Source organism: Acanthochromis polyacanthus, chromosome 3 (genome assembly GCF_021347895.1).
Source record: "Acanthochromis polyacanthus isolate Apoly-LR-REF ecotype Palm Island chromosome 3, KAUST_Apoly_ChrSc, whole genome shotgun sequence".
Classification (NCBI taxonomy): domain Eukaryota; kingdom Metazoa; phylum Chordata; class Actinopteri; family Pomacentridae; genus Acanthochromis; species Acanthochromis polyacanthus.
Window position 1 is genome coordinate 31,248,201 of NC_067115.1, and position 10,610 is coordinate 31,258,810.

The 10,610-nt window shown below is 46.9% G+C and overlaps 1 protein-coding gene across 1 annotated transcript; it reads right to left on the reverse strand.

Moving 5' to 3' along the window:
• Nucleotides 1-600: 600 nt before the first annotated feature.
• Nucleotides 601-8,268, reverse strand: dla (deltaA). Its single transcript, XM_022215242.2, has 11 exons — nucleotides 7,250-8,268; nucleotides 6,725-7,027; nucleotides 6,378-6,438; nucleotides 6,036-6,293; nucleotides 4,992-5,052; nucleotides 4,756-4,886; nucleotides 3,273-3,442; nucleotides 2,778-2,994; nucleotides 1,871-2,651; nucleotides 1,663-1,771; nucleotides 601-1,571 (listed from the first exon to the last, which is right to left on the reverse strand). Exons 1-11 carry the CDS (start codon nucleotides 7,316-7,318, stop codon nucleotides 1,566-1,568), a joined length of 2,166 nt encoding a protein of 721 aa, XP_022070934.1. The 5' UTR covers nucleotides 7,319-8,268; the 3' UTR covers nucleotides 601-1,565.
• Between the last annotated feature and the right edge of the window lie 2,342 nt (nucleotides 8,269-10,610).

The following is a 10,610-nucleotide window of genomic DNA, read 5'->3' on the forward strand; positions in this document are numbered from 1 at the left end:
CGGGGTTATAAACCCCACCAGAGGCTGACTCTGCTGGGCTGATGATTTACAGTTGAACACAATCGGCGTCTTTGTGGGGCAATTAAGAAAGAAAACTGAGGGGAATTTAAAGAGGTGATTGTGAGAAACGCGTAAAATGTGAGTTGATGGATGTAGAGCTTGTTTTTTTATTTTATACTGTATGATTACCGGAAGAGGTACGGAATAAGTTTGGTGCTGTGAGATAGTGAAAACACCTTTAAAGTTATTTTTGGTGCAAACAGGAAGGGTGGAAAACCCAAAGTGTTGGAAGGCCAGTAGGTGTTACTCTACATTGATCTGAATTTTAGAGCCATGAATTACCTGACTTGTTCTTTAGGAAGAGAAATAGGAGTGGTAAATCTAGCGTAGGGACATTGTTTTTTATGAATAGGCCCCCTCTCCCGTCTCCAGGGAGACACTTTCAACTTCTGGCAGTAGCCAACAGTGTCGGCATAGAAAAGCCCACTATGGGGTCGCCAGGGGAAGACAACAGATGTTACTGATTAACTTTGCTCACAGACCCTAAAAAAGTGTTTTTCAGAGTGCTTGCAGATGGACAAAACAAGAAGTTGTACACAATTAATATTTCACGTTTAGCAATATTTATTTGGAAAAATAGTCTTGGCTAATTCCTTCATTCAAAAACGGCAAAGGAAAGAGTAACATAATTTGTACAGTACAATCCCTCTTAAATAACATTTTCTTTAAAAAGTCCCATTGACCTGAAGTGCCTTTGCAAATATCATCATTAAAAAAAGCAACTTAAATAATCATAACAATCACAAATATACAATACAAAATAAAAATAACACAAAATCATTAAATTAACTTAAATTAAATCATAATTTTAAATCATAACTTTTTTCTCATTTTTTTTCGTTATTTTACAAAAGGACAATCTGTATCAAAAAGCAACATTTTATTTTTTTAATCAAGACAAAGTTTCCATGTCCCAAACAAGAAAAGAAAAAATGAACAATACTATGTCATAAATGGTTTGGAGGGGAAGAAAACGCACTTCAGTTAACACAGTGATCAAGTATACATACAGTCTTCACAGGTCTAGTGATGGGTGCACAGCCTCGTGAAGAACAGGCCAGTATGGCCAAACATCCACCGTTTGATGCAGTTCCTGCGCTCAGCAACGGCGTGTGGGTTAGAGAAAAGGCCTGGGTGCAAATGTTGCAAAAACAAAACTCGTAGCTTCGTACGTTGTCGCCACGTGACAGTGTCCGTTTATATTTTACTTTTCACCCCCACTCCCCGATGAAAGGCAGAACAGAAAGCTAAGTAGCAGTTTACTTTCAACTGTTAACTTTTTTCTTTTTTTTTATTTACCCTGCCAGTTCTTATCCCACAGGCCGCCGCTGCCTGCGCTTAGTTTCCAGTAGAGAACCAGCTCACTCTGAATATCAGTTAAACGTCTCAGTATCAGCAGCAGTCTCAAGGCGGGACACCTCCCCCTAGGGTTAGAGCAGCATCTGAAGGAGCATAAAAACTCTCCCATAGAGCAAATGAGCAACGGGCAGCCCATTGATGGCCTGTTACACCTGGAGACACAAAAAAGACCAAAGCATTAGTTGGCAAATGTCCACAGACAGACATCGGATTTCCACTGTCAGTAGCACATTGAAAACTTACCTCAGTTGCAATTATACATTCGTCCTTCTCCTCTGACATCACAAACACAGATTTGTACTTGGTGTCCGCACATGCAGACGTTTCTGGGGCTTTCTTTTCTGATGCATCGCTGTAGGAAAGAAAGAAAAACACGTGTGAGCTTCTTCACTCTGACAGCCTCCATCTTCCATTTTGATAGATTATCAGCTTCTCAGGAACAGTTATTTACCATTTTAAACGTTTGCTGCGTTTCTCCTCAAACTCAAATGAGTCCAGGGATTGGCACTTGTCCTCGCATGCCGCCTCCAGCATGGCCTCCTTAGCCGCCTGCTCATAGTTGACCTCGTGTACGAGGTTGTAGTCTGCAGGCGGATGGCGGCTCTTGTAGCTGCTCCTCCCCGGTGAGGATCCCTCATCGGGGTCACCGCTGCAGAAGTCCATCTTCTTGTTGATATTTTTGACACCTGGCATCGGCATCACACTGATCGCCAGGTCTCTGTCACTGCGGTGGCAGTTGTTAGTCAGGTTATTTATTGTCTCTCCTTCGAGTGCAGTCTCTACTGGACCGTCGCGCTGGACTTTAGATCGGAAAAATCCAACCAGCACAGCGCATCCTGCCAGCAGCAGCAGCACCAGGGCCACACCGGACCCTATGGCCATCCAGGGCACTTCTGAGCCACGGATGGCGGCGTGCTCTGGGAGGAGGAACTGGCAGTTTCTGCCGCCGTATCCGGGAACACACGCGCAGACGTAGCGGTTGTTTCTCTCGTGGCAGGTGGCACCGTTGTGGCAAGGGTTGTGCTCACAGCGGCTGATGGGGGAGCTGCAGTTGCGGCCGGTGTATCCTGGTGGGCAGGTGCAGGTGTAACCGTTAGGACCTTCCTGGCACGTTCCACCGTTCTGGCAAGGGTACAGAGAACACTCGTCCCCAGTGTGGTCACAGTTCATGCCAGTGAAACCTTCTGGACATTGACACAGGTACGAGTTGACGAGGTCCACGCAGCGCGCACCTGAGAACAGAGATGAAGCCGAGCATCAGCATTTGGTCCACAAAGTGCTCTTACACCTTAGCTGATATTTTCTCTACACATCTCCAACAAGGCAAAAAACTAATTCTGCTGGCTAGTCGCTCTTACCGTTGGAGCAGGGGCTGGAGGTGCAGTGGTCAATCTTCTTCTCGCAGTTGAAGCCTGCATATCCTGTGGGGCACTGGCAGAAGTAGCCTCCGTCAGGGTTGTCAGCACAGCGGCCACCGTTGGAGCAAGGCCCATCGGCACACGTCATGGCGCTCAGCTCGCAGTTGTTGCCATAGAAACCGTGAGGGCAAGTGCAGGTATATGTGTTTTCCAAGTCCTGTGAGGAAAAAATAGAACAGACTTGACATCAAGATCTGCTTTACTACAGCATCTGCTGCAAACTGCTCCCAATTCAATTTTAGTTTGCTCTACTCGTTCCATTATTTTACATTGTTTTCTGGAAGCTTTTCGGGGTTGGTGTGTTGTAAAGCACAGAAAACATAGATGTGAGAACGGCGCCAGGCTGCCTACAGATATCACTGGCACTGAGCCCCAGTTAACAGGATGTCTCTATTCTTATTCCAAGTTCATCTCAGAAGACCCGACAGCACTTACTGTGCAGCTCCCTCCGTTGCGGCAGGGGTTTCCAGCGCATTCATTGACCTGGATCTCACAGCTGGCCCCAGTGAAGCCGGGTCTGCAGGAACAGGTGTAGCTGCCCTGACCAGTGTTGCTACAAGTGGCTCCATTCATGCAGGGCTTGTGGTGAGTGCAGTAGTTGAGATCTGGAAAGACACAGCGGCACATGTGGATTAGCCACAGCACAACACATGGCAGGACGACAGCAACAGCGACAGAAAGTCTTTTTGTCCTCTGGCACACATGACTATTCCTCGTCTTCCAGCGTTTTTTTGTTTCCTGGCCCCCCTTCTTTGCGGTTCTTCTAGAAACAACTGCTGCTCTGCTGTTGTTTCTTTTCCACAGATTTTGATGTCGACTTTCCTTTTTACTTTATCGAACAGTGTTTTAACTGACGACAAACCAGTGGGATGGCATACTGTTAAGATCTCATGCCAAACTTCTCAAAACTTCTCTCTCCTTTTGTTGTTGATTTTCTCTCTTTTTTGAATAAGCAAGGTTTTGTAGACTTGGAACAGACTGACTTCCAGAAAAACATGTTGTTATTTCCATGTCAAAAGATACCAAGATGCCAAGAGAAAGCACTGTATTTTTTTTTTTTTTTAAGTCTAGGCTATATAAAACCATCATTCAACAACATGTCTGGGACCTTCTTCAGACTGAAACAGACACTGAGATGTTCTTGAAACAAGAGCCTGATGCAACTTTTAGATCCTGCCCTGCTGAAATGATGTATTAATTATGGATACTGTGGTTTTCTTCACTGTTCGCTATCAGCACTGTCGTTCAAACATTTGGGGTCACTTCGAAATGTCCTTATTTTTGAAAGAAAGGCGTTCTTTTTCAATGAAGATTTTCAAGATTTTGAAAGATTTTCTGATCTGGTGAGTCAAAATTTGTAACTATTTGAGTCAAACTCCAAACACTGTCTGGCAACAGTGGCCATGGCACGTCAACTGCTAACACTGTTCCACCAGTGAAGCATGGTGGTGGCGGCATCATGCTATGAAATACACTACTGTTCAAAAGTTTAGGGTCACTTAGAAATGTCCTTATTTTTTGAAAGAAAAGCATTTTTTCCGATGAAGATAGCATTAAATTAATCATAAATCCAGTCTAGACATTGTTAATGCACTAAATGATTGTTTTAGCTGGAAATTTTTAATGGAATATCTCCATAGGGGTACAGAGGAACATTTCCAGCAACCATCACTCCTGTGTTCTAATGCTACATTGTTACATTGTGTTAGCTAATGGTGTTAAAAGGCTAATTGATTATTAGAAAACCCTTGTGCAGTTATGTTAGCACATGAATAAAAGTGTGAGTTTTCATGGAAAACTTGAAATTGTCTGGGAGACCCCAAACTTTTTGAATGGTAGCGTACATGCCTAGATGCCTTTAAATCATCTGGTTCCTTTCCTTTGTGTCTGACCCCATCTTATCACAGTCTCTCCTCACCTTGGTTGCAGAAGAGTCCCCCCCAGCCCTCCTGACAGTTGCACTGCCAGGGCTGCTGGCAGGTCCCATGGAGGCAGCCCGGGTAACGAATGCACTCGTCGCAGTAGCGCCCTTTGAATCCCACTCTGCACCTGTTGTTGTCCAATTAGGAGAGAAACACCGGTCAGTCCACTCACATTACCTCATGTGTCCCACTAATTAATTAATGCCCCGGTGAACTGGTGTAGAAAACTTACTTGCACTCTCCGGGTTTCTCACAGAAGCCGTGCTCTTCATCGCAGCCAGGCAGACAAATCGCTGTACGGGCAGAAAAATGTACACTTTTTAGACAACTTGTTCTTCGTTTTGTTTTTGCTTTTGAAGATGACAAACCTAAATCCCCACAAAGTCATTAAAATAAAGGAAAGGAGTGGCTCCTAAACCCATTAGTTACCTTAAACTCAACCTCCTTATCAGCATGGAAGAATTTTCTGCTTAACATAATGTAGAGACAAAGGAGGGAGTGTGTGAATGTGTGTGTACCACCAGAGTACACACACACACAGAGAGAGAGAGAGAGAGGGAGACCCCCTCAACCCACCCCACCACCCTCTTTTTCTTCTTCGCTGCGGGTCAAAACTCTTTTATTCATTCTGTGTGCGTACACACACACACACACACACACATACACACACACACTCCCCTTAATGTCTCGGATTGGGGCAGATAAGAGTGGACAGCTGGCGAGTGTGTTGCCAGTGCGCGACAGCTGCTCCATTGTCTCCTCTCTGCCGGCAGCTGCCCACTTCAAACAATACCTCCCCCGCCTCAGCCAATCAGCGCCCGGCCCACTCCGAGAGTAACGAATCGGAAGGTAGCATGTAAATTTATGGCACGCGTGAGATTATTCCCAAAAACTTTCCTTAGAATAAATCAAGTGGTCGTGTGTGTGTGTGTGTGTGTGTGTGTGTGTGTGTGTGTGTGTGTGTGTGTGTGTGTGTGTGTGTGTGTGTGTGTGCGCGCGCGGGGGGGGGGGGGTGCGCGTGGTGTTTACGCACAAGTTGCCTTCTAACGGCACTCGAAGGGTCTGACTACAGACCCAACACAAATTAACTTTTCAAACTTTCAACAAACAAAAAAATCCTTGAATCTGTTTCCTAAAGTTTAAAAGACATGTTTTTTATTCTCTCTGTCGGATGTGAATTTTTGAAATATATTTTTAGATTATTCTTTCAACTTTTTCCACCGCCCCGTGCGTTTTTAAGCACACACGTCTCCAACAATCAGACTCTGGGACTCACGTTCAGTGCAGTACTGCCCCTTCCACCCGGCGTCGCACACGATCTCCCCGCGCTCTCCACAGGTGAAGTGTCCGAAGGCGTCGTCTCTCGGCCGGCAGAACACCGAGCATCCGTCCCCGTAGTAGTGCTCGTCGCACACGAACCGATACGAGTACTTGAGTTCGGTCCTTCCTCCGGTGTGTAGGTCCTGGCTCCACTCCTCTCCCACCGTCAGATGCCTCTGGGTGGTCATGGTGCTGATGACCCGGTCTGGGTTCTCTAAAATGCGCGTTTTAAAGCACACAGTGAGGGGTGGAGAAAGTGCGTAAAAGTGAGAAAAAGGAAATGGGGTTTAGTTCCTACCTGTGGAGAGGTCGTCTTTGGAATCGGTGTGTAATGCTTCAATGATCAGCGAGAAGGTCCCCTGGGAACACAAATGGCTTCATGAGACAGGTGGCCAGCGGAGATGTGGCGATAACATCAAGCAAAGGGCTGAGGCGATTGTGCCATACACTCACTGCCCTGAATACAAACTGCCTAACCTGATCCGGTGAAACTAGATACCTGTAAACTTTCTGCGCTCTCAGTTCTGAAGCTGCGGTCAAAAATCGAGCCGTTGCGCATTTTTACGCACGGATTTACCAGAAAAGGCGCGATTCCGCCGCCTCAACTCCCACTGTGCAGAAAGTGACATGAATGGCTGTATTTACCGGCCACGTGAAGCCGAAGTTAATCCTGATGGGGTTGCTGAACGAGCTCTCCGGGATGACATCGGGGACCTGGAACGAGTTGGAGCCGAGGACGGGCGTCACAGCTCCGCCGTAGGTGCACGGAGGCTCCGGGGAGGCGTTGGGCTGATAGTGCTTCAGACAGATCCTGAAGAAGGTTTTACATTCACACTGTTGCTGGAAGGACGAAGCCAGACCTCCTTTACAGCAGTTTTTGTTGCCCTGTATTCCCTTCTTGTTTAGAAACTCCTGCAACTTCAGCTCAAACACTCCCGAACAAAACCCCTGCGGAGGAAAGCAGCTTATTACCATCAACTACAGTACCGCTGGTGTGTGTGTGTGTGTGTGTGTGTGTGTGTGTGTGTGTGTGTGTGTGTGTGTGTGTGTGTGTGTGTGTGTGTGTGTGTGTGTGTGTGTGTGTGTGTGTGTGTGTGTGTGTGTTGTGGTGGGATGGGGATGGGGCTGATGGCGTATTGTTTAGAAGAAATAAAAGATCGAGAAGCTTACCTGGCACAGGAACATGGACATGACGGCGAGAGTCAGCAGGATGACGCGCCCCATATTAAATAAATACATAATAAATAATAAATAAATAAAGTAAAAAAGTCTTGGGGCTCGGCTTCAGGGTGCCTCCTCCTGTTCAATCCCTCTGAGGAAGATGCATCGAGCACGTTTCTGTCGCCTCACGGGGTTTTTCTCATCAACCGCTGTCAGTCGCGCCGCTTTCATTCATGTCCCGAAGAGCAAAAACAGGATAAATCCCAAACCTTAAAAAGTGAAAAAAATAAAAATAAAAGCACAAAACAAAATACGTGAACTTATGCTAGTGATTAAAAAAAAAACAGGAAAAAAGTCCCTCCAGTCCCGTTACAAAGCGTTAATCCAGTACGTAAAGGGGAGAAAAGATGGGCTCCTTGTTTGAGAAAGTGACAAAATGTTGAGCTTTTTTTGTGTGGATGTCTTGGTCTAACCCAAGGACAGATTTGTCACTGGTCCAGCATGGTTCCTTCTACCTCCCCAATGTCTTTCCTCACTGTAAACTGTGCGTCTGTCTTCAGCCAAGGCCGCCTGCAGCCTGTTATATACGGCCTGACACATGCTATGGTAATAACATGCAAATGGAGCCCTCCTCCCCCTCCTCTCCTCCCCGACTTCACCTCCCAATCTGGCCCGGCTCTCCACAATGGGGTCCCATGCAAGCAGCCTAACAGCCTCCTTATTCCTCCTGCAGCACGTACAGTGTTCATATCTGAGCTCAGAATGGAGATGTGTGAAAGTATTTTAACCGAAAAAGTGGTGAAACGGGATAAAATCTCACTGTGGAAAGTGGATCTGTTTGTGTTGTTTCTGGTGTTTTCGAACATTTTGGTCTATTACATGGTGGAAGAGAACGTCACATAAAAGGGTGACCCTAACAATCACGATTTAGATAAAAGGTGGAAATCATAGTCCTCCCATCGCTTAAACAAATGATTAAAGCGTCCCAGTCAAATCAGGGGCCTGGCTAAACTCTTCACAGTGGAAAAGTTGCCAGATTTCCTCCTGGCATGCAGTTATTAATGACATGTGGCTGAATTGATCCATCCAGCTGTTGCCTCCCTGGACAAACCTCTTTGTTTTGTGCGTCTTAACATGTTTTGGGTTAAATGCCAAAAAGAAAAAGGAAAAAAACAACAACAACAACAGTGTAAAGCAGATTCAAAAATCCTCCCTAAGAAGAGAGAGAAAAAGTTTCCTGATCAAACCCTGACTCAGTTAATTGTTTTTTTCAGCCCTCCTCCCTTCTCTCTTCCTCCCTCCTCTTTCTCAGCGTACACAACCTCTACATTTTGGTATTTGTGGCTGTGGGAAGAATTTGATGCTTTTGAATGGACTCAAAAGACGAAAGAAAACATTCCTTGGCAGAGCTGCGCGATGAGGTAAACGACTTGAGGGGCTGGACTCCTGCTTTTCCATTTTGCTCGCCCTCTTCTTCTATTTCTTCTTCTTCTCATTCTGCTGGCGAAGATAAGGGGGTGGAAACGCGTGTGTGGATGTGTGTGTGCGTGCAAGGGGGTGCGCGCACCGGAGTCGCTCGCGTGGCCAACATGAGGGGGAACTTTTGTTATTGTGTGTGGTGCAGGAATAAGTTTGCGCTCTCTCTCTCTCTCTCTCTCTCTCTCTCTCTCTCTCTCTCTCTCTCCCTCCCCCCTCAGCTGTATGGTAATTCGGCCAGCACCTGCTCTCCCCTCAATAACAGCGTGTGCGCGCCTCCCCTGGCAGAGCGCGTGCTCACACGTCCCATACACAATGCTCTCCTTCCACACACGCGCGCGCGCGCACGCTTTTCACTGCACATCAAACAACCCCAACCGGTCAGATATCGCGTATATTTGTCTTTTTTCTTCTTTAAATATTGACCAAATTCTAAAGAGAGGGAGGAAAAAAAAACATTCTGCTGCCATTATTTACGCGCGTGAAGGTGCTGCGTGCACGCCCATGCGTCTAAGGAGCAGGGGGGTGGGGGTCGTTGCTTAATTAGGTCCTTCATTAGATGTGTGATTTTTCTGCTGTATAATGGTCTCTGTTGCAGGCTGCACGCGCGGGCTACGGCACCGTGCATTGCGTCACTGTGCTCAGACATGCACGTCACGGCCGGTGCTCTGTGACATCTGTCTCCGGTGTTTGTTACCTGCCGAAGTCCCACACACTTGCTGTCGGCCTCACCCCCACCACCACCCCCCTCCTCCCCCAATTACCTCCGCTATGACGTCATAGGAGCGCTGGTGTGTGAGGTCACCTCTAATCAATGGCAGCTAAACAAAGTCCTCCTCCATTAATAAACCTGTCCATCTCCACCATTCCTCAAACCAAACCGTGGCCATCACGATTAGAGACAAGAGAATCAATTAATCAATTCTCACTCAGAGGCTCCTGTAGTCTTGAAGGGAGGCAGTCTGAGATGTTTTACAGCTTCTGAAACATCCAGGATGGACTGACCTCAGCTTGGTGCCACTGAACCTTCAACTTCTGTTTCTCAAAAGGTTAACTGCATCTTTAGCTTCCACTATGACTCCGTGAAGTTTGTATTACATTTACAATCTCTTGGTTAAATTGCTTTGAAGAGTGGAGTCAAACCTGAGCACAGAGGACCAAACCAAACCTCATTCCTCAGCCTGTCAACACAACAACCCTGCCATCACTTTTTCACCGAGTTTTTGCACTTGACCGCTGAAAAACAACAAGCAATCAAAAACCAGGAACGACTTTTGGACACTAGTCTCTGTACATTTCTGTCTCTTTTCTGCTGGCTGAGCTCTGACTGTTTAACTAAAGTGCTACTGTAGGGGGCTGCTGTAGTTTAACTCCTGCCCACCAGTAGCTGCGTCAAACAAAAAAGGGTGACTCGGGGTCTGACTATTCATCCATTCTCTGCGCTTTAATTTCCATTGATTGTGAATGCAGGGGGGAGGGAGGAAGGGGGTCTTCAGTGAAGGACCACGACACGCCTTCAGACGCGGACAGACCCTTACAAGCCATCTGCCACTAACTACCCCCTCCCCTGCACATCCAGAAAACGACGTTTATTTCCCTGCTTCCCTCCCTCCTCCGGCCTGAAGCGCACGTCTCTATGCGCCTCTGTCCACCGGCTCCGTCTACACTCAACTGGAAGCATGTTAAAGGACCTGTAACGGTATGGGCCCTCCGGGGCCATATGGCGAGGGGGAAGCCAGGAGAGTTTTTTTTCTTTTTGGTCCCAGAAGAGGAGACACCACATGGTCACTCGTGGGAACGTAAACACGGCGCGCATCACACGATATCGATCATAAGAAGCGGCGATTGGGGAAAGGGAGGAGGGAGGGCGTGCTGTGTGATGATCAATTGATTT

Bases quoted from the DNA above. Each gene is read 5' to 3' on its own strand.
- dla (XM_022215242.2), bottom strand. From the start codon at position 7,318: ATGTATTTATTTAATATGGGGCGCGTCATCCTGCTGACTCTCGCCGTC. The intron at 5,053-6,035 runs GTGAGTCCCAGA...CTGCCCGTACAG, and splicing joins GGGGCAGTACTGCACTGAAC to CGATTTGTCTGCCTGGCTGC. The intron at 4,887-4,991 runs GTAAGTTTTCTA...GGACAACAACAG, and splicing joins GAGAAACCCGGAGAGTGCAA to GTGCAGAGTGGGATTCAAAG.